Source organism: Myotis brandtii, unplaced genomic scaffold (assembly GCF_000412655.1).
Source record: "Myotis brandtii unplaced genomic scaffold, ASM41265v1 scaffold123, whole genome shotgun sequence".
NCBI classification, from domain to species: Eukaryota; Metazoa; Chordata; class Mammalia; order Chiroptera; family Vespertilionidae; genus Myotis; species Myotis brandtii.
In genome coordinates, this window is record NW_005354291.1 from 12,426,558 (window position 1) to 12,446,586 (window position 20,029).

Here is a 20,029-nt window from a genome sequence, read left to right on the forward strand (position 1 = left end):
CGATGAGAGAGAAACATCGGTCAGGGGATGTGCCCGCAACCAAGGTACATGCCCTTGACCAGAATCGAACCTGGGACCCTTGAGTCCACAGGCTGACACTCTATCCACTGAGCCAAACCAGTTAGGACATATTTAAGATTTCTTTTAAGAATGTCCTGTGCACACCCTTTGCCAGTTTTTCTATTGGTAATCTTTTCCTTGTTGATTTTTTATAGTTTTTTATATGTTAAGGGTATTACATTAATTTTATCTGTCATATGTTTTATGAAATTCTTCCCCATCTTAGGCTATTCTTTGTTTGTTTTTTCTTTTTGACACATGGGCACACCTCATTTCATTGTGCTTCACTAACAAACTGAGGGTTTGTGACCATCCTCCAGTGAGCAAGTCCATGGGCACCATGTCCCCAACAGGCTCAGAAAGTGTAGGGCAAGTTAAATTAACAAGCATTTTTAGCAAATAAGAATTATTTGAAAGTATTTTTTAAAATAAGAGAGGAAGGGAGAGGGAGAAACATCAATGAGAGAAACATCTATTCACAGCCCCCTACAACCTGCCTCCCCTGCCCTCACTAGGGATTGAGCCTGAAACCTGGGCATGTGCCCTGACCAGGAATTGAGCCAACATGGGAAGATGCCCAACCAACTGAGCCACACTGGCCAGGGCTAAACATACTTTTATATGCACGGGAAATCCATGTGACTTGCTTTATTGCAACATTTGCTTTATTGCGGAGGTCTGGAACTGAGCCCCCAATATCTCTGAGATATGACTGCACATCATTTTAAAGTTTCTATTATTTAAATCTAAAAATCTGTTTTAAATGTTTTCTGATCCCAGTATCAAGATGAAAAAAATAATTCCTTAACCCATGATTCATCTACATGCCTTCTGTACAATTAGATTTTAGTTTTTTATAATTAAAATCTGAAAATACTGATAAAAATTTTTGAACCTATTTCTCAGAAAGTGACAATAAAAGTAGACATGCTGGAGCCTTACCATCACTTTCAGCAGACGAACACCACTTGTACCTAATAGGGAAAACAGGCCTTTGAAAGGCCTTCCTCATGCTCCACCCTCTTCCGAAAACATCGCCCTGCAAACACATTTTGTCCCACTTGACTCTCTTAGTGGGAAAAGTGCCCCCCCCCTCTTGTTTCACATTCTAATCCTGTGTTTCCTTAGGTCCCCTGGGACTTCCCTCTTATCTATACCTTCAATGTCTTCCCTCAAGGAACTCTTTCTCGTTTGTAAATATTCTTGTCATTCCCCTCTCTATAAAGACCTTCTCGACCTCCTGTGCTTTCCACTAGTTACTGCCCCGCATTTCCTTTCCTTTGAATTCAGCTTCTTGGAGAAGCAATCTATTCTGAAGATCTTTCCCTTTGGGCTGGAGACAATCTGATTCATGCTTCCGGGACTCTCCATCAAACCATCTTCTTGAAAGTCACAATTGCTGCTTCTTGGTTACCAATCCTGAAGGGCACTTTTCAGTTTTGATTTAACCTCTCCTCTCTTTGGCATTTGTCACTGTTGACCATACCTTTCCAACATCTTTTCCTATCGACTCCATAACACAACTTTCTCCTAGTTTTCCTCTTACCTCTACTAGGGTGACTTTTCGGCCGGTTTGCTCATTCTTCCTCACCTGCATAGCCACGGCTCTGTTCTTTGCCCACTTGAGAACTACAGGAGGGAAAGATCAGCAACAGGGAGCCAGTAAGAATGCTGCTAGCTCTTATCTAAGACAGTGGCAATGGAAATGGGAAGGGAAATCAGTGGGAGGACCTGAGAGAAAAACATTTGACGGACTATAGGAGTGATTGGGGGGGTGGGGGCAGAGGAGGCGAGAGACAGGGAGTTGCTCAAAATAATGCAGACATAAAACTTTAACTGGTTGGGCTCTTCTTTAACCATGACAGGGCCTTTAAGGAGGTAATTAAGTTTAAATGAGGTCATAAGGGTGGGGCTCTAATCTATAGGACTGGTGTCCTTATAAGAAGAGGAAGAGATGCCAGAAATCTTTATCTTCACACCTGCACCAAGGAAAGGTCACGTGAGGGCACAACGAGAAGGTGGCCACCTGCTACCCTGCTGCAAACTTGAAGTTACAGCTTCCAGAAATGTGAAAAAATAAATTTCTTACGTGGAAGCCACCCAGGTTGTGGTATTGCTATGGCAGCTTGAGAACACTAATGTGGAGATGTATAGGTAAGTAAAATGAAGTCAGATGACTGAGAAGGAAAAGGTCAGAAATTATAAAGATGAAAGAATGAATAAAGTATATTTAAGAAAAGAGTAGAATGATGAGTGAGAAAGGTTGAAAAGGAGTATGACACCAGGTTAGTGTTCTAACAGCTCTGGAAAAAAGACTGATGATTTACAATCTTAATCAGTCTGAAGTCCACCCTTTCAGCCTATCTATGGGAAACCTATGCTGTAACATTAAAGTAAACTCAAATGTCTGTGCAGGCCACAGTGTAAGGTGAATGAGGGAAGCTACAGTCAATACAACAGCACTGTGACAGGCTGGAGGTGGACAGCCCACTGTCTCAGCTCCAGCTGGCAGATGCCATGGAAGAATGCACAGTGTGGATTATTTTCAAGAGAAGTCATACTTACTAGTATGTAGACTCTTTTTGTATTTGGACAACTAATGAAATTACACACACGCACAGTGGACTCAACCAAAGATACCAGGAAAAAAACTTGAAAAGACATAATAAAACATCCAGACCTTTGATTACAGCTAACAAAGTAACAGGAACCAGATTTGCTGAAAACAACCAAAAAAACTGGACAAAATATACGAACCAACAATTTTCAAGACACTAAATCAGAGACAACAAAGAATAGCGTTCCCCAAGATAGGGAAAATAAAGGAGATGAGCCCTATAATTGCCCAGTTTATCACATGTTTATCACATGTTTCCAGGCCATGGCACAGGGAGATGAAACCTGCATGGAGCCTGGTGACACATGAGTAAGAGCTGACAGTCTGGGGAAACTAAAGTGGGCAGAGTTCAAGAATGCCAGAGGACACAGGCTCATGGTAAGCAAACCTGAAGACCTACAAAGCACTGATGAGCGCATGTACTTAGAAAATTCAGGAGCAGGGCTGGTGCCCGCCAGCTGGCTCGGAGAGCCTCTCCACTCAGAGGGCACTGGGGGAGGGATCATGTCAGTATTGGGGAATAGGTAGCCCTAGACCAGGGGTGGGCAACCTTTTTGTGAGTGCGTGCCAAAACCAGCAAAATCTCTGACTCAAAATTCTTCTGCGTGCCAACCCTAATTTTTTGAGAACATGTTACGCCTACTTTATATCTCTTAAGGTGTACGTATGTGAAGAACCTTGAAGAAATAATAAAATTCATTCGAGTGACAAAAACACAGTATATGATGATGAAAAATACATTTATTTTTTAATGTATACATGCTATGTAAAATTATTTATTTATCTAAGATGCACCTACACTGAATTTATCTGAAAAATAAAAAAGTCGATATTAAGAAAAAAATTGTAAATGGAAGATTATAAGAGAGGGTTTCGCGTGCCAGCAAAAATTACTGGCGTGCCATGTTTGGGTGGTTACCCACCCCTGCCCTAGACTAAACATGGTTCCAGTCCCACCCTAAAAGCAAGACCTGAAAGGATTATACAGTTTTCAAGCAGCTTAACCACATTCCAGACAGAGCTCAAGAATATTTCTGGGAATACAAAAATATCTAGCAGCCAATGACAAAAATTTCAGTGTGTGGCATCCAGTACAAATTTACCAGCAGTGGGGGGCAAAAAATAAGAAAATATAACCCATAATAATAATAATAAAATACCACAGGCAACTAACCCAGAAATGACACAGATGTGAGAATTATCAGACAAAGACATTATCACAATTGTAATTGTATTCCACCTGCTCTAAAGGTAAAGTAGAAACATAGAAGATATAATAGAAGACCCAAACTGAATTTTTAGAGATGAAAATTAAAATGTCTGAGATGAAAAATATTCTGGATAAGATTAAAGGCAGAGTAGATATTGCAAGGTAAAGATTAAACAACTTGGAAGACATAGCAATTGAAACAATCCAAGATGAAACACAGACAAAAAAAATTTAAAAAATAAACAAAGCATTAGTGAGCTGTGGGACATCTTTTTTTAAGATATGCTTTTATTGATTTTTTTTAGAGAGAGAGGAAGAGAGAAACATCAATTGGCTGCTTCCTGCATGCCCTCACTGGATACCGAACCGCAACCCAGGCATGTGCTCTTGGCACATGGAATGACGCTCAACCAACTGAGCCACACTGGTAACATGGGACATCTTTCATATGGCTTAACATAGATGTAACTGGAACCTTCAAAGAAGAGGAGGGAAACAATTGGACACAGAAAAAGGAAAAAGGCAGAAGAAAAAGTGGCCCTAAATGTATCAAATTTGATGAAAACTATAAACCTACAGAACCAAGTTCAACTAACCCCTAGCACAAGAAATACAAAGAAAATCACAACTAAGCACATCATAATTAAAGTGCCCAAAACTAGTGATAAAGAGAAATCTTAAACATAGCCAAAGTGGGGGAAAACATGCTATGCAGAGGAACACAGATAAGCATAACAGTCTATTTCTTGCTGGTATCTTTCCAGTAACAGACAGACAAACAAACAAACAAACAAACAAATAGCAAATCTTTCAACACAGAACTGTATATAAGATGAAAACAGCTTTCAAAAAGAAAGGTGAAATAGACCTTCTTAGGCATGTAAAAAGTAAAGGTATTCATTTTTAGCTAGCCAACACTACAAGATATGTTAAAGGGAATTCTTTAGGCAGAAGAAAAACGATAGATGGAAATGTGAATTTACATAATAGAATGAAAGACATTGGAATTGTAACAAAATGGACGAATATGTAAGACTTTAATATTTTCTATCTCTTCAAAAGATGGCAGTTTAAGCAAAAAGAAAAATAACAGTGCAGTGAGTGGCTTATAGCATATATAGAAATAAAATATATGAATACAGCAATATATTGCCATGTATAAAGAACTATGGGGAAAATATGAGAAAACTGTCTCACCAAAAAGAGAATATCAATAAAGAAACAGAATTTACAAAAGAAAGAACACCAAATCTATATAAACGCTTCCAAAAAACTGAAGGGATGGGAATCATTCCCAACTCATTCCATGTGGTTAGTTTACCCTGATACCAAAACCAGCCTAAAACATAACAAGGAAAAAAAAACTATAGACCTGTGTTCCTCATGAACAAAATGCAAACAATTTTAAATAAAATTTTAGAAATCAAGCCAATTTATGCTAAGAATGAAAGTTGGTTTACTATTTAAATATCTATGTTATTTACCACATTAAAACATTAAAAAAATGCATATGCGTATCTTAACATGCAGAAAAAGCATTTGACAAAAATCCAACACCCATTCCTGATACAAACTCTTGGAAAACTAGAAAATGAAGGAAACTACCTGAAAGGGCATTTATGAAAAAAGCTCTATAATAATATCATAATTAATGGTAATAAAAAGAGACCGAATGCTTTCCCACTTATTTTCCATAAGGTCAGGAAGAAGAATGTCTACTCTCCTTGTACTTGGGTACAATGGATTCAGTTAAGTTAAAGAAATAGAGATGACCTTTTGGGTACATACTGGGCTATAAATAGTATTCACTAGCCTATGGTTTTCAAGTCATGAGAAATGTATCTTAATTCATCCTGATTCTAAGAAACTACGAGTACAGGGAAAGCCCAAAGGCTTTAGATGAACTGGAGCATTTAGACATATCTGAACTTCTCATGAAAACTTAGTTTCAGAAGCTCCTCAAACACTATGTTCGAAAGGAGAAGCCAAGCTGCTCTGACAGCCTTGAGAAGCTGGGATGTTTGTGAGGCTTTTTGAACTTGAATCTGGAGAGTATGGCAAGGATCTCTGTATCACCTGGAAACAGGTATCCAATGTAGTCAGAGTGACTACAGTCTTTCATTCACATATTAGGTAAAAAGTTTAAAAAACCTGTTAGTTCAAGGACACTGAGAGCATTATTTCCATGATGTATTAAATGTGGTCTGCCCTAATCGGTTTGGCTCAGTGGATAGAGCATCAGCCTGCGGACTCAAGGGTCCTGGGTTCGATTCCGGTCAAGGGCATGTACCTTGGTTGTGGGCATATCCCCAGTGGGGAGTGTGCAGGAGGCAGCTGATCGATGTTTCTCTCTTATCAGTGTTTCTAACTCTCTATCCCTCTCCCTTCCTCTCTGTAAAAATCAATAAAATATATATTTAAAATAAAATAAAAGTGGTCATTTTTTTTGGTTGTTGAAATAGAGTTTGTCCTTATTGTTCCAGTTGATTCTTAAAATATTTTTTATTGAGTTTTAGAAAGAGAGGAAGGGGGAGAGAGGGAGAGAGAGGGAGGGAGGGAGGGAGGGAGGGAGGGAGAGAGAGAGAGAGAGAGAGAGAGAGAAATATCCATGTGAGAGCAAAACATCAATTGGCTGCCTCCTGCACACCCATTTTTGGGGATCGAGCCCAAAACCAATGTGCCCTGACTGGGAAATGAACCTGCAACCCATTGGGTGATGGGATGACGCTCGACCAACTGAGCCACCCTGGCCAGGGCCAGTCTATTTTTTCATATGTGTAATCTCTCGTGGAGTATAATCTCCTCAGGGTCAGTGACTGTATTATCAACTATTATATAAAACTAGAGGCCCGGTGCACAAAAATTTGTGCACTCGGGGGAGGGTCCCTCAGCCCGGCCTATGCCCTCTTGCAGTCTGGGACCCCTCGGAGGATGTCCATCTGCTGGCTTAGGCCCGCTCCCTGGGAGATCGGGCCCAAGCTGGCAGTCAGACATCCCTCTGACAGCCCGGCAGCCCTCGGGGGATGTCCACTTGCCAGCGGGGAGCAGGCCTAAGCTACAGTCGGACATCCTTAGCGCTGCTGAGGGGGTGGGAGAGGCTCCCACCCCCACCACTGTACTGGCAGTCGTCAGCCGTCAGCCTGGCTTGTGGCTGAGCAGAGCTCCCCCTGTGGGAGCGCACTGACCACCAGGGGGCAGCTCCTGCATTGAGCGTCTGTCTCCTGGTGGTCAGTGTGTGTCATAGTGACCAGTCATTCCCAGTCGTTCTGCTGTTAGGGTCAGTTTGCATATTACCCTTTTATTATATAGAATAGAGGCCTGATGCATGGGTGGGGGCCGGCTGGTTTGCCCTTAAGGGTGTCCCAGATCAGGATGGGGGTTCCGCTGGGGTGCCTGGCCAGCCTGGGGGAGGGGCTGATGGCTGTTTGCAGCTGGTCACACTCCCTTCAGGGTGGGGGACCCCACTGGGGTTCCTGGCCAGCCTGGGGGAGGGGCTGATGGCTGTTTGCAGCTGGTCACACTCCCTTCAGGGTGGGGGACCCCACTGGGGTTCCTGGCCAGCCTGGGGGAGGGGCTGATGGCTGTTTGCAGCTGGTCACACTCCCTTCAGGGTGGGGGACCCCACTGGGGTTCCTGGCCAGCCTGGGGGAGGGGCTGATGGCTGTTTGCAGCTGGTCACACTCCCTTCAGGGTGGGGGACCCCACTGGGGTTCCTGGCCAGCCTGGGGGAGGGGCTGATGGCTGTTTGCAGCTGGTCACACTCCCTTCAGGGTGGGGGACCCCACTGGGGTTCCTGGCCAGCCTGGGTGAGGGGCTGATAGCTGTTTTCAGGCTGGCCACAACCCCTTTAGGCACCCACTGGGGTGCCTAGCCAGTCTGGGTGAGGGGCTGAAGGCTGTTTTCAGGCTGACCAAGCCCTCCGGCGATGGAAGCTTCCAGCCTCTCCTTTTTTTTTTCTTTTTTTATTCTGGGATTTATTTACCTTCTACAATTGAAACTTTGTAGCCTTGAGAGGAACTCAGAGCCAGCCAGGGCGGGTGGGAGGGAAGCCTCCTGCTCGCTCCAGCTCCGTGGTCACAGCCAGCTGAAAGCAGGTAACTGGGGTTTATTTAACTTCTATAATTGAAGCTTTGTTGCTTTGAGTGGAGCTCAGAGACGGCCGCGGCAGGAAGCTTGGCTTCCTCCATCATTGGGGCAACCAAGCCTCCTGCTTGCTCCAGCTCCGTGGCTGCCGGCCGCCATCTTGGTTGGGTTAATTTGCATATAGTCACTCTGACGGGCTGGCAGGCGTGGCTTAAGGCATAACGAAGGTATGGTCAATTTGCATGTTTGTCTTTTATTAGTGTAGATTTCAATTATTCAGAGACTGGAACTGAAAACATACCTGGCAGATAAAACAAAAAACATAAAGACCTGGGATGTGTTTGGACCTTTTGACAGATAAGAGGGAAAGCCTGGAAAGAATGAAAAGCACAGATGAGGAAAGAGAGGGCCTATGATCTGGTAACGGATCACAGCCTCTCAGACCTTGTTTCTCCTCATGGAAAAGAGGGTTCAGAATACTGGTCTGCATCTCTCCCAGGGCAGTGGGGAGACTCAAATGTGATAATGTGTGTGACTGTGCTCTGAAGCAATACAGGGCTATATATAGTGAATACATTTTCTCTGTCAAAAAGAAAGATTTTAAACTTACAGCCAAATGGTGTGTTACCAAGGAGCCTGACAACACTGAATATAATTAAACACACACACACACACACACACACACACACACACCTGGGAATCAGGAGACATAGGTCTTGGTCCTAGGCTGACATAAATGTGTCCTGTGCAATTTGCACAAGACCTTTCCTATTAGTTTTCTTGATTATAAAACAAGGGATACAGAAAGAATTTCTAAGGCATCTTCTAGGTCATGATTCGGTGACTCAAAATTTTAAGTGCCATTTAAAACTCATGCTTATCTCTTGTCTGTAGACTGAAATATTATCTTATAAAAGAATGCATGCTTTCATGTGATAATTCCTGTAAATTAGACTGTAATCTGAATCAGAATTTTTGAACCGGAAGACATTATTTTTCAAAATGTCAAAGCGTATAATAGGGTTAACTTGAAAAAGTATTTCCTTGAAGGAAACGCAGCAGGGATTATCTGTGTGCACGTGTGTAAGCATGCACTTATGTGTTATGGGGGTGATGGGAGGGCACAACAGATAGCTAATTTGTTCTAGGCATGTTTGAGGCATGTAATAGTTTGCTAGTAATGTGAGTATAAAGTTTGGGCTTAAAATTAGGTACAAAATAATCTGCCATAACAAAAATTGAGAAATATTTGGGGAATGTTTTGATGTAATTTTTTGAAGTTAAAAGAGGAATTTTTATTTATGTATTAAGTGATTCAGCAAGTGACAAATAAAAATACAAAACTTCCTAGAGATCTTTTAAAATAAATACCTCAAAATAGATTGCTCAAATACATTAGACATTTGTAGAAAATGTACAATGCTAGTGTTCTGGGTACTACCTTTTTTCTTTAATGCCTAAAAATAGACATGTCATAATTTTTTTTTCACCACATAATCTACTTGTTTTCAGTTAATGTCATTTCAAGAGTTACTCAAACTAAGATAAATGACAAAATGGGTCCACAGAAAGAAAACTTTAGTCTGATATTTTAACTTAATTTAATTTCTTACAACTTTTCATACACTTCCTCAACGTCCAATCATTAAAATATTCTCCTCAAAGCAGCTAAACTTTTATTTTATATTATTTTTAATTATTTTTTTTTGTTAATCCTTACCCAAGGATATTTTTTCATTGATTCTTAGAGAGAGTGGAAGAGAGACATCAATGTGAGAGAGACACATCGATTGGTTGCCTCCAACAGGGGTGGTGACTGAGACTGCAACCAGGTACGTGCCTTTGAACCCATGACCCTTCAGTCCACAGGCCAATGCTCCATCCACTGAGCCAAACTGGCCAGGGCAACAGCTAAATAAACTCTTTTAAAAATTAATGATCTGAAATTTAACTAAGAGTGTGATGTTTTGAAAAGGAAAATGAGAAATTGTCCTAATAAAAAATGACAACTATCTATCACTGTAAATTATTTAGGAAGAGAAGTTGCTTACTGTGTCATAGATTCTGAGCCACATCTGAAATCCTGAGACTTGTCCTTGTTGACTGACTATTGTAAAAGAAGAAGAAAACAAACAGTAAGTCAAAAATTAGAGAAGATGATCAGGTAATATTCACATGCTGAAAACCCACCAACTTGCTGAAGGAGGAGAGAGCATGCCAGGCTCTGAACACAACTAAACCAACAGTTCTCTTAAGTGCTCTGTAAGGAAAGCCAGCTTACAGGTGTGTGGCAAACAGAGTCCTACAGCATCAGCCTAAATTAATCTAGTAATACTATATGGTTTGCTACTTAAGTTCTTTGCATCTTGACTTCGTAATCTCTTCAGTATATTCTATATTTTCACAGTCTACTCAACTATATGTAAAATATTGAATCAGAGTTCTTTCCCCCCTGTCCACACAACCTCTCAGACAGTTGTTTTGTGACTTCCATTCCTCTTCATGGATACCCTTGATTTGGAGAGGAAGGGATGAAGAGAGGAAGACGAGCAAAGCAAAAAGATGAATTAAAGGGATGAGAACCTAGAGACTCCTGCTTCCCCAAACCTCTCAACTTCTTACTGATGCTTTTAAATTTAGATGCAGCGAGACTTAAACATGAAAGGAATGATTAGTGGAATGATTTTAAGTGCTCTTACTGATTAAATGGAGATTAGCCAAGAAGAAAATAACTCATAAATAGCTTTGTAAAAGAGAAATGGGCCATGCAAAGAACTCATCCAAATATTTCTTATATACTTGAAGAATGAGTGGAAAATTAAGTAAGTGTTCACTTAATGCTTGCTGTAACTAGCACACCAGCTTTAAACAAAGCAAATTTGATATAAAAATACTATAGCCCCATTTTTACAAGCTGTTTATATAATCCTGATATCTCTACCTTTTCCATATAATTCAAATCCATAATTTTTTTATATCCACTTTGTAGGAGTTTTTTAAAAAAGAGAGAGAAAAACAACAACAATCAGGGTTGGTGGTTAAATTCTAGCCTTGGTTCTGTCATTAATCCTCTATGTGACTGAAGTAAGTCGCTTCTCTTGGGGGTCTGTTTTTTACTTGAAAATGGACAGCAGGGGCTCAGAATGGAAGCATGAACTATCACAGCACCATTCTCTATTTTACAAATGAGTAAGTGGAGGCCCAGAGTCACCAAGGGTATAGAAGTTGCCTAAAGGTTACGATCCTGCCTTTCAAAATGATTTAACAACAAAATAATTTTTCAGTACAAATTTGTTTGGAAGCCTCGTATATAAACACTTAAAGGTAGAGGTACTCTAGGTAAAGCAAGGTTTGGTGGCCCGGACACCTTGCCCCCCAGCCCACCCTAGAGCCGAGGAATTGAGATCTACAGAGAGTTCACAACTGGACTAGACAACTTCCTCAGGTCTCCCCTATTGCTCAAGTTCTGTTTCCAGGAGCACAGTTTTAGGATTTTAAATAGTCATATAGATTTGATTCTTTGATCTTAAAAATTTATTATAATGTGAGTTGTATTTGATGTTAAATCCTCCAATTACAATGCTTTCACTTAAGGACAAAATATTCCTCTGCATTAAGATGCAGTTTCCACACATATACTAAAAGGTGAAGACCTTCATTGTGATTCATGATTTGTAGTTTTGGATACTAATGTTACCCATTAAACAACACATACTTGTGGAACACTACTCTACCAGTGAGGCACTGTGCTGGACACCAGGGATACAAGGCCGGGAGGCTCAAGGAGGTTGTACTCAAAAGGGGACAGGCACGGACACAGCTAAGGAGGCAGACGGAGATAGACGTTATGACAAAGGTGAACAGGAAATGTGTGGGGGAAAAGAACACAAGGCTTGAATTGTAATTGAGGCTTTTGAGAAGGATTCAGAGGAAGGAGCATTTCGTTAGATCTTAAGGGATAAATTGAAATTCTGATAACTGGAGAAGCACCAAAAACGACATAGTTCAAGAAAATGGGGTGAGCAAAGGTTTGAGGGTTGTGTCTGCAGGGCAGCATACTCAGGAGCCTGTTTTGGAGGATAAGGAAAAGTAGGTCAAAACTTCTACTGGGATCTCAAAAAAATTCATGAAATTTGGACTATGTGGACAAATGTAGAGTCAACTAAGATTTCTGAGCTGGGAAGTCATGACTTGATTTCCATTTTAGGAAAGTCTCTCCAGCAGGCAGGTAAAAGGAACATTAAAGGCTGGAGCATGGAAGAATAAAGACTGCTGTAGGCAGGGATCAGGGGGCTGTTTCATAGCAATGCTCTTCCCAAGCTCTTCCCCCTCCAAAAAAACCTGGCATCCTTTATTGACTTCCACCCTTTATCCTTTTCATTCTTTACACTTCATTATTCCCATGGATTCAACAGCACATTTATGCTAATGACTTCCAACTCTATACAATGAACTCAGATCTCCTGTTTTCTTCATAATGATTTGGCAATCGTTAGTTTTCACCAAATCTTATAAACATAGTAGTTTTTCTAAAACAGCTGGATCCATAAATTTTCATCAAAAGTGGCTTTTAAGTCTGAGTTCTCTTTTTTTTTTGAAAGCTAGAGGCCCAGTGCACGAAATTCGTGCATGGGGGGGGGTCCCTCAGCCCGACCTGCACCCTCTCCAATCTGGGAGCCCTCAGGGGATGTCCTACTGATGGTTTAGGCCTGATTCCCGTGGTTCTCTGCTCTCTGTGGACCTGCTTGCTCGACGCCACCGCAGGCCCTGGTGTCTGCTCGCCGCGGGGAACTGCTTGCTGCTCGCCCCTGCGGTGAGGGCTTAAAGGACTGGGGGACTCCAGTGGTACTGAGGGGACTGGGCGCCACCATCATGTGGCTATGGGCGCCTGATTCTATCTACTTACTTGCTGAGGTTCAGCTCTGTTTTTAATTTTGCATCCTAAGCTCCAGCCATGATGAAATATTTGTGGTGGCCCAAGTGTATAATGCCTTACAATATATCTACTCAGTTTGCCTCAAATGCACTTTCTCCTACAAAGCTCAATTTAGAAATGAACTTCTGTGGAAAGCTTTTGCTGATTTCATTATGCTTAGGTCAGGGACCATTTCTACTTATTCCCCTAGCATTTAATATAGAACTCTATCAAAACACTTCAATTATACTGTAAACCCCTCTGATGTTTGACTATCTACCTCCTCTTTTGAGAGAGAACTAAAGAATTACAGAAATACAGAGAAGGCAGGCATGAGAAGCTGAGGCAATTAAGGTTGAATATCTTCTCTTCAAGAAAGCATGGAGACAAAGTCAAGTAGGAGTGAGAGCTTAAGAGCTTGAGAAAGGTGGACATTATTTTGATCAGCCAGGAACTGTAAGGAATGGGATAGGGAGTCAATCTGGAAGAACAATGAATGAATGGTCAAGACCATGGGCTTCATTAAGGCTGGAATCAGAAATAGACGCAGACAACCAATACAATTATGTGACTTTCTTCAGCAATGATAAAATTCCAGAGTAGAAGTGAGAAAAATGGATAACTGGTTTACCCTCAGGTCTGGGGACTGATAAGACAGGTGTGCAAAGTCACACACACCAAGCACAATGTATACATCTGGCATCAAATAGATAAATAATTGCTTCCATGCATTTATTTCCTGGTGGTCTAAATGACCTGGATTGGGGAGAGTGAAAACTGATTGCAGATAACCAAAAAGGCAGGAAACATCAGAATACCCCCCTTTAAAAAAAAAAAAAAAGAATGTTTTTATTGATTTTAGAGAGAGAAGAAAGAAGAGAGTGAGAGAGAGAGAAGTGTTGTTTGGCAGCCTCCTGCACACCCCCCACTAGGAATTGAGCCCACAACCTTGGTATGTGCACTGAACAGGAATTGAACCGGTGACCTCTCAGTGCATGCGATGATGTTCAACCAACTTAGCCACACTGGGTAGGCCCTCCCCCCAGCCCCTTTTGAATTCCTGCACACTAAAGAATCATTTGGATCCCCCAATTCATCTTTTAGGCAGAACTATTCCCTAGAGATGGGAGATTAGGGAAGAAACCTGGAGACACTGGAGGAGAACTGGCAGTTTTACGAAGTCCACTGTCACCCTCTGTGCACTGCTGAACATCTGCCTGTGTGCAACTCCATCACTGCTGATGTCCCCGACAGGGGTCAGGTCTGACCTCAGTACAGTTGCTCCTATTGGTTTACCCGATCCTTTATTCAGTAAACATTTATTTATACCTGCTTTGCACCTGATGCTGGTAATTCAATTTTGAACAAAACAGCACCTGTCTTCAAGGAACTTTTAGCCCTTTTACTTCTATCCAAAAAGAAAGGAATAGAAGAAAAAAGTCATATGCATGAGCCATGAGAGGAGAAGCAGTAAGAGATGCTTTTCCTTTTGACCTAATTTCCTTTACCTAATCTCTTCCTTCTTCAATCTTCATTATACTTACAGTCTGTCAGCAGTCCAATCTAAATGATTCCTCATTCCTCATCATCTCAGTATGTGTACATGTGTGTCTGTTTGTCTATCTATCCATCCATCTACCTACCTATTTATATTAGTTTAAACAAAATTGTTTGACCATGTGGCTTTTAAATTTATACTTCAGTTGCCTTCTTCACAGGTTTATATCCACCATGTATATCTAAGCACAAACCGTTTTGTTTTATATTTATAACGTACACACTTAGCAGCTATAACAGATTAAATAATTATACATGGGATTTGTGGTAATTACAAAAGTTGCAATAAAAAAACCTTATTCCTGCCTGTGAGTTTAAGGACGGGGTAATATGTAGCCTTCCCAATCTCAGAGGAATGCTTTCCCACAGTTATCCTGGGAATGAGGCGGCTTTCTAGTCAGCGACTCTGAAGCTGGCATGGCAGACTGGAGAGCATGTTTCACAAGGGGATGCCGGTCTTTGGAGATACATTCTACATATCTCCTCTGTGTAAGGTACACCAATGTGTAAGAGGCTGCTGCTTAAGCACACCCATAGTAATGGGGAAGCAGAAATAGGGGTAAAAAGAAAGAAAAGACTCAAGTACAACAAAGCTCAGTAAAACAGTGATAAAAGCAAACCTGTTGTACTATGTTGAATGAGATCTTTTATGGTATGTGTGGATAAAAGAGACACTTAAGTAAAAAAGGTTCTTCTCTTTTTATGTCAACTAAAGGAGAACGATATTAAAACTAGAGGCCATTATGACACTGTCATTGTGACTGCTAAGTAATAACAAGAACATTAGCATACAGTTCATTTTCAATGGCCTATGGGAAGAGTAGCTTAATTTATCAAGCAAAGGAAATAAATAGTAGTAAAGAGCTATCTAAATTTAATTAAGAGATATTTTTATATAAGCTCTTCAGGTTGAGCCTCACACAGCTGGCTGGATACATCTCTACATAAATCTGTTGTTTTAAAGGAGGGCAGTCTATAGCTGCAATACAAATATTTACATATTTGCCAGTAATGAAAAACATGAAAGCAAAATTTCATGAAAAGGATCTTAAAATAAGGAAAATTTTTATTTAGAGGAAAAACATACATCCACACACAATATTATATACTTAAAAAAAATAAAATAGAACAGTTCTCAATGGTGTGTGTGTGTGTGTGTGTGTGTGTGTGAGAGAGAGAGAGAGAGAGAGAGAGGGAGAGAGATTGATTCTGAAAATTTGGCAATGTCTGGGGGACACTTTTCATTATTATAACTGGAGGGTGTTAGTGTTTCTGGCACCTAATGGGTAGAGGCAGGGATGCTGCTAAACATCCTAAAATGCACATTCCCCCCAAACAAAGAATTATCTAGCCCCAAATGCCAATAGTGCCAAGGTTGAGAAACCCTGCAGTGCTTGACGGAACAAGAGGGCAGCAGATTAGGGTGTCCAAGAACTTCTGAAAAAAGGTCATGCTGATTGTGGAGTCAGAAGACAGGGTGACTGATAAGCATCAATTCTGCCACTATCTAAAACAGTGGTTCTCAACCTTCCTAATGCCGCGACCCTTTAATACAGTTCCTCATGTTGTGGTGACCCCCAACCATAAAATTATTTTCGTTGCTACTTCATAACTGTAATTTTGCTACTGTTATGAATCGTAATGTAAATATCTGATATGCAGGATGTATTTTCATTGTTACAAATTGAACATAATTAAAGCATAGTGATTAATCACAAAAACAATATGTAATTCTATATGTGTTTTCTGATGGTCTTAGGCGACCCCTGTGAAAGGGTCGTTCGACCCCCAACGGGGTCTCGACCCACAGGTTGAGAACCACTGATCTAAAAGGACAATTTACAACTAGGAATGATTGGTTGGAAGCTCTCCCAATAACATCTTTCACATTTTAGATCTGTGATAGATTGTGAGAGGATATTACTCATATTTAAGTTAACCTTTGAAAATACAATCACGAAAAGCAAACACTGTATCATTTTATCAAACAACCCTTACTGTCAGAAGGGTAGTACTGGGCCAAGTAGAACATTGGTTTGATGTAGCACAACATTACTTATTTTATACTTTTTGTACATCATTATTCAAAGAATAAAATCTATACTTGACTTCTCAGAAGAAACGTCCTACAAATACTTTTCAGTGGTTTATTGGAACAATTATGAACTCTTTATTGAGAATTTATATTATTCTCTAAACTGAGTTTTCATGGAAAGTCTGTATAAGAAAATTAGAGGCTGGACTCAGAGCTTCAAATCAGCTGAATAATCAGTGGGTTGCTAAAATTGAAAACAATTTCTCCCTTTTATTTTGTAAAAATATTAAGTAACTGAAGTTAGAAAGACATCAAGGAAATGATACATACCTAGTTTTGGGATGGAGACTGAAGAGGTATTCTCTCACAGTCCATTTATTTCAGAACCACTGGCAGTAATCTAGCTCCTACCCCCAGGTTAGGTAAATTGAAAAGACAAGCAGCCTGGGAGGGGGCGTTATTCAGTTTGTTGAGGGTAATGAGGTTCTGAAAACTTGGAGGGGAATTGCCCAAAGTAGCAAGGAAACTGGGGGAAGAGACAAAGCAGGGGCGGAAGTACACATGCCAAATACAATGGCCAAGGCAAAGGTATAAAGAAGAGAACAAGTAGCAGAATTGGTCCCCAGACCTTTAAGAAAGTCAAGACCTAATGAGTTCTTTTCAGGGAAAGAGAGATTGTGAAGGCTTTTAAAGTTCCTTTGAGTAACATGGCCAGTGAGGCTCAATATTTGAGCATCAACTCATGAACCCGGAGGTCATGGTTCGATTCCCCATCAGGGCACATACCTGGGTTGCGGGCTTGGTCCCCAGGAGGGGGTGTGTAGGAGGCAGCTGACTGATGTTGATGGTTCTCTCTCATTGATGTTTCTATCTCTCTCCTTCTCTCTGAAATCAATAATTTTTTTTAAAAAAAGTTCCTCTGTGTAGAGCAGTAAGAGACTATACTGTTGCGATCTCTGGTGTGAGGTGACTCACACTGGCTTTGCTGTCACATCACTGGAGTCCTGCACACTTTCTTTGTGGGACAAATATTTTTCAAACGTAAATGACATTTTTTGAAATCAATATTTTTTCCTCAAAATATTTATGTTATTGAAACAAATTATGGGGGGAAAGAAATACATACCAGTGTTGCCTATACTGAGACTCTTCATGGATACAAATAAATTCTTTAGTTTTACTTATATGATTTTGATTTTGTTCTCTTTGGATAAAAAAAAACAACGTTCAATTATTCCTGAAATTTAAAAGCAAATCCAAGCATACATTAATTTTATCTATTTAATATATCATATAACTGTATTTTCTTTGATAAACAAAATTACTAAACTAAAAAAGATATAAATTGATACAGGAAGGAGGCAATGCTAATTATGATTGCATTTTCAATGATTCAGTGTACATTAACTAACTTCTAGGTATTTGGAAGAACTATTTTGCCATACCAAAAAAACACACTGTCTACTATAAATTTGTTGTCGGATTTAACACAGTAATAAAATCATATTACTCCTCTGGTTAAAAATAATTTAGATGAACTCCTGGTACAAGGAACAGTAGATGGAAAAAACATTTTTTCCTATACGAAGTGATTTTTTAAGATAGTGAAATATAACACAATTAATCCAGGCTTTAAAAAACTGTCTACTTTTGAGACGAAGAGGGCAAATGAAAATTAGATATTTTGTGAACACATACATGCTTACTGTTTTTCTGAGATGTTGACAGAATTGCCAATGTAAAATTTTGTGTGCGTGTGTTTGGCTGGAAGCAAAACCACCATTGTTATCTGATCCTTTTGGGTTCTTTCCTCTTGTTCTGTACTAGACAAAAAAGCAGCTGGCCCTTAATAAGTGGAATATGCACGTTGGTTTAGGAACCAGCTCTCTTTTGAATTGACCCAGCCTGCTCTCACTGACTACATGCTAAATAAAAAACTGAAAATAATTAAAACTCTTGCCACATAAGAGATGAGTTATAATGGATATTTTTATAATTCCCTTAGAATAGCAAAACTAATAACTATTATTCATTTAGTGAGTTTTTAGATAGACATAAGCAAAAATATCATATAAATTTCTCCACATTCACATATATAATCCTGTGCATAATTATTACTATATGTCTGGTATTAAAAAAACATGACTTGTTTTTGTCAATGTTTAAACATTTATAGAAGATAGAGGGTAATTTTCTACTTGGGTTTTAAAAAAATATGTTTTTATTGATTTTAGAGAGAGGAAGGGAGAGGGAGAGAGAAACATCAATCGGCTGCCTCTTGCATGTCCCTACCAGAAACTGGGGCAACACAGGCATGTGCCCTGACTGGGAACTGAACTGGTGACCTCTCCGTGCATGGGAGCACACTTGATCAATTGAGCCACATTGCCAGGGCTGGGTTTTGTTTTTATAACAATAAAAAAAGGAAACCAAGTGTTTTCAGAAATTAAAAAAATACCTGGGCATTTTAGGAATAATAAAAAAAAAGAAAATTGGCCATTTTAGTATTTAAAACTGTTAAACAGAATTGTCTGTGCTAATAAGAAAAGATATCCAAGATATATTATGAAAGGTAATCATCAGAATATTAAGTATGATTCTAGTTTCATCAAAACATAGACATGAATAAAGACATGTATATTTACATGTGCAGAGAACATTTTAAACAGGAAATGCAAGTTATAGTGGATGAATTTTAGGACAGAGTTTTATTTTTTATTTACAGTATTCTTTATTGGTTGAATTTTTAAAACTATGAGCATATATTACTTTAATAGAGCAACCTAAAATAATTATATTTAAAAAAAGGAATTTAACAACTTCCCTCCCCAAATAAATGAATGATATAGGTATAGCAAATGATATAGGATAGAAAAAAGTAAAAAGCCTAAAAAAATGTCCTCCTCAAAGAACCAACAAAAAACCCCCACAAAGTTGTTAGCATGATATATATATTTTAAAGCTATCCTCCCAGATAGCACAAATAGTCTTCCTCCTATTAGCTCCAAATTTACAGCACAGTGTGATAAAAATGTTCTAGAATGAGCTTGAGGACAAGTCTACTCTCATGTCCCTGTGGTAGAGATAGTGACTGATTCGTTTGGGGATTCTCTAGCCTATGGTGGAGAATCACTAACTCAAGCCTGTCCCCTCCCCCTGCAGTGGGAGAGCGAATGCTTCCATCACCCACTAACATTTCAATGAACCAGATGAAATGTTGGAAGGGACCTGGCACATTTAGCAACAGAACAGGTGTGTTCCACTTGGAAGAACTTAATAAGATCCAGCAGCTGCCAAGCTATTAAAAGGTATAATTTTACTGCTCATTCTGTAGTTTGAACAGAAATAATTTAAAAAGAAAACAATTCAGGAGGCTTCTTTCCTTTTTTCCTTAAAAGGCATAAAGACTAAAATTCTAAAGATGTCCACATGAAGAAGGGTACAATGAAACAAACATAACACAGGATGTAAAAAACCAATGTTACACAAAACGTGGCTAGCTGTCCAGATGACAGCTGTCGGTGACTCGGTGGTGGAGGGAACAGGGCTGGC

General features: G+C 39.8%; 1 protein-coding gene across 20 annotated transcripts in view; it reads right to left on the minus strand.

Annotated features, from left to right (window-relative positions):
* Positions 1-20,029, minus strand: part of AHI1 (Abelson helper integration site 1) — a 218,305-nt gene that overhangs the window by 58,989 nt on the left and 139,287 nt on the right. For 9 of the 20 annotated variants that reach the window (XM_014533846.1, XM_014533844.1, XM_014533845.1 and 6 more), the window contains one exon: positions 10,022-10,077. The exons of 3 other annotated variants lie outside the window; for them this stretch is intronic. In XM_014533846.1, coding sequence (XP_014389332.1) covers positions 10,022-10,077 — 56 coding nt within the window. Of the gene's footprint in view, positions 1-1,606; positions 1,690-4,325; positions 4,363-8,214; positions 8,272-10,021; positions 10,078-20,029 lie in introns of those variants that run through there. 8 more of the 20 variants (XM_014533855.1, XM_014533853.1, XR_001360699.1 and 5 more) reach the window with 6 other exon arrangements.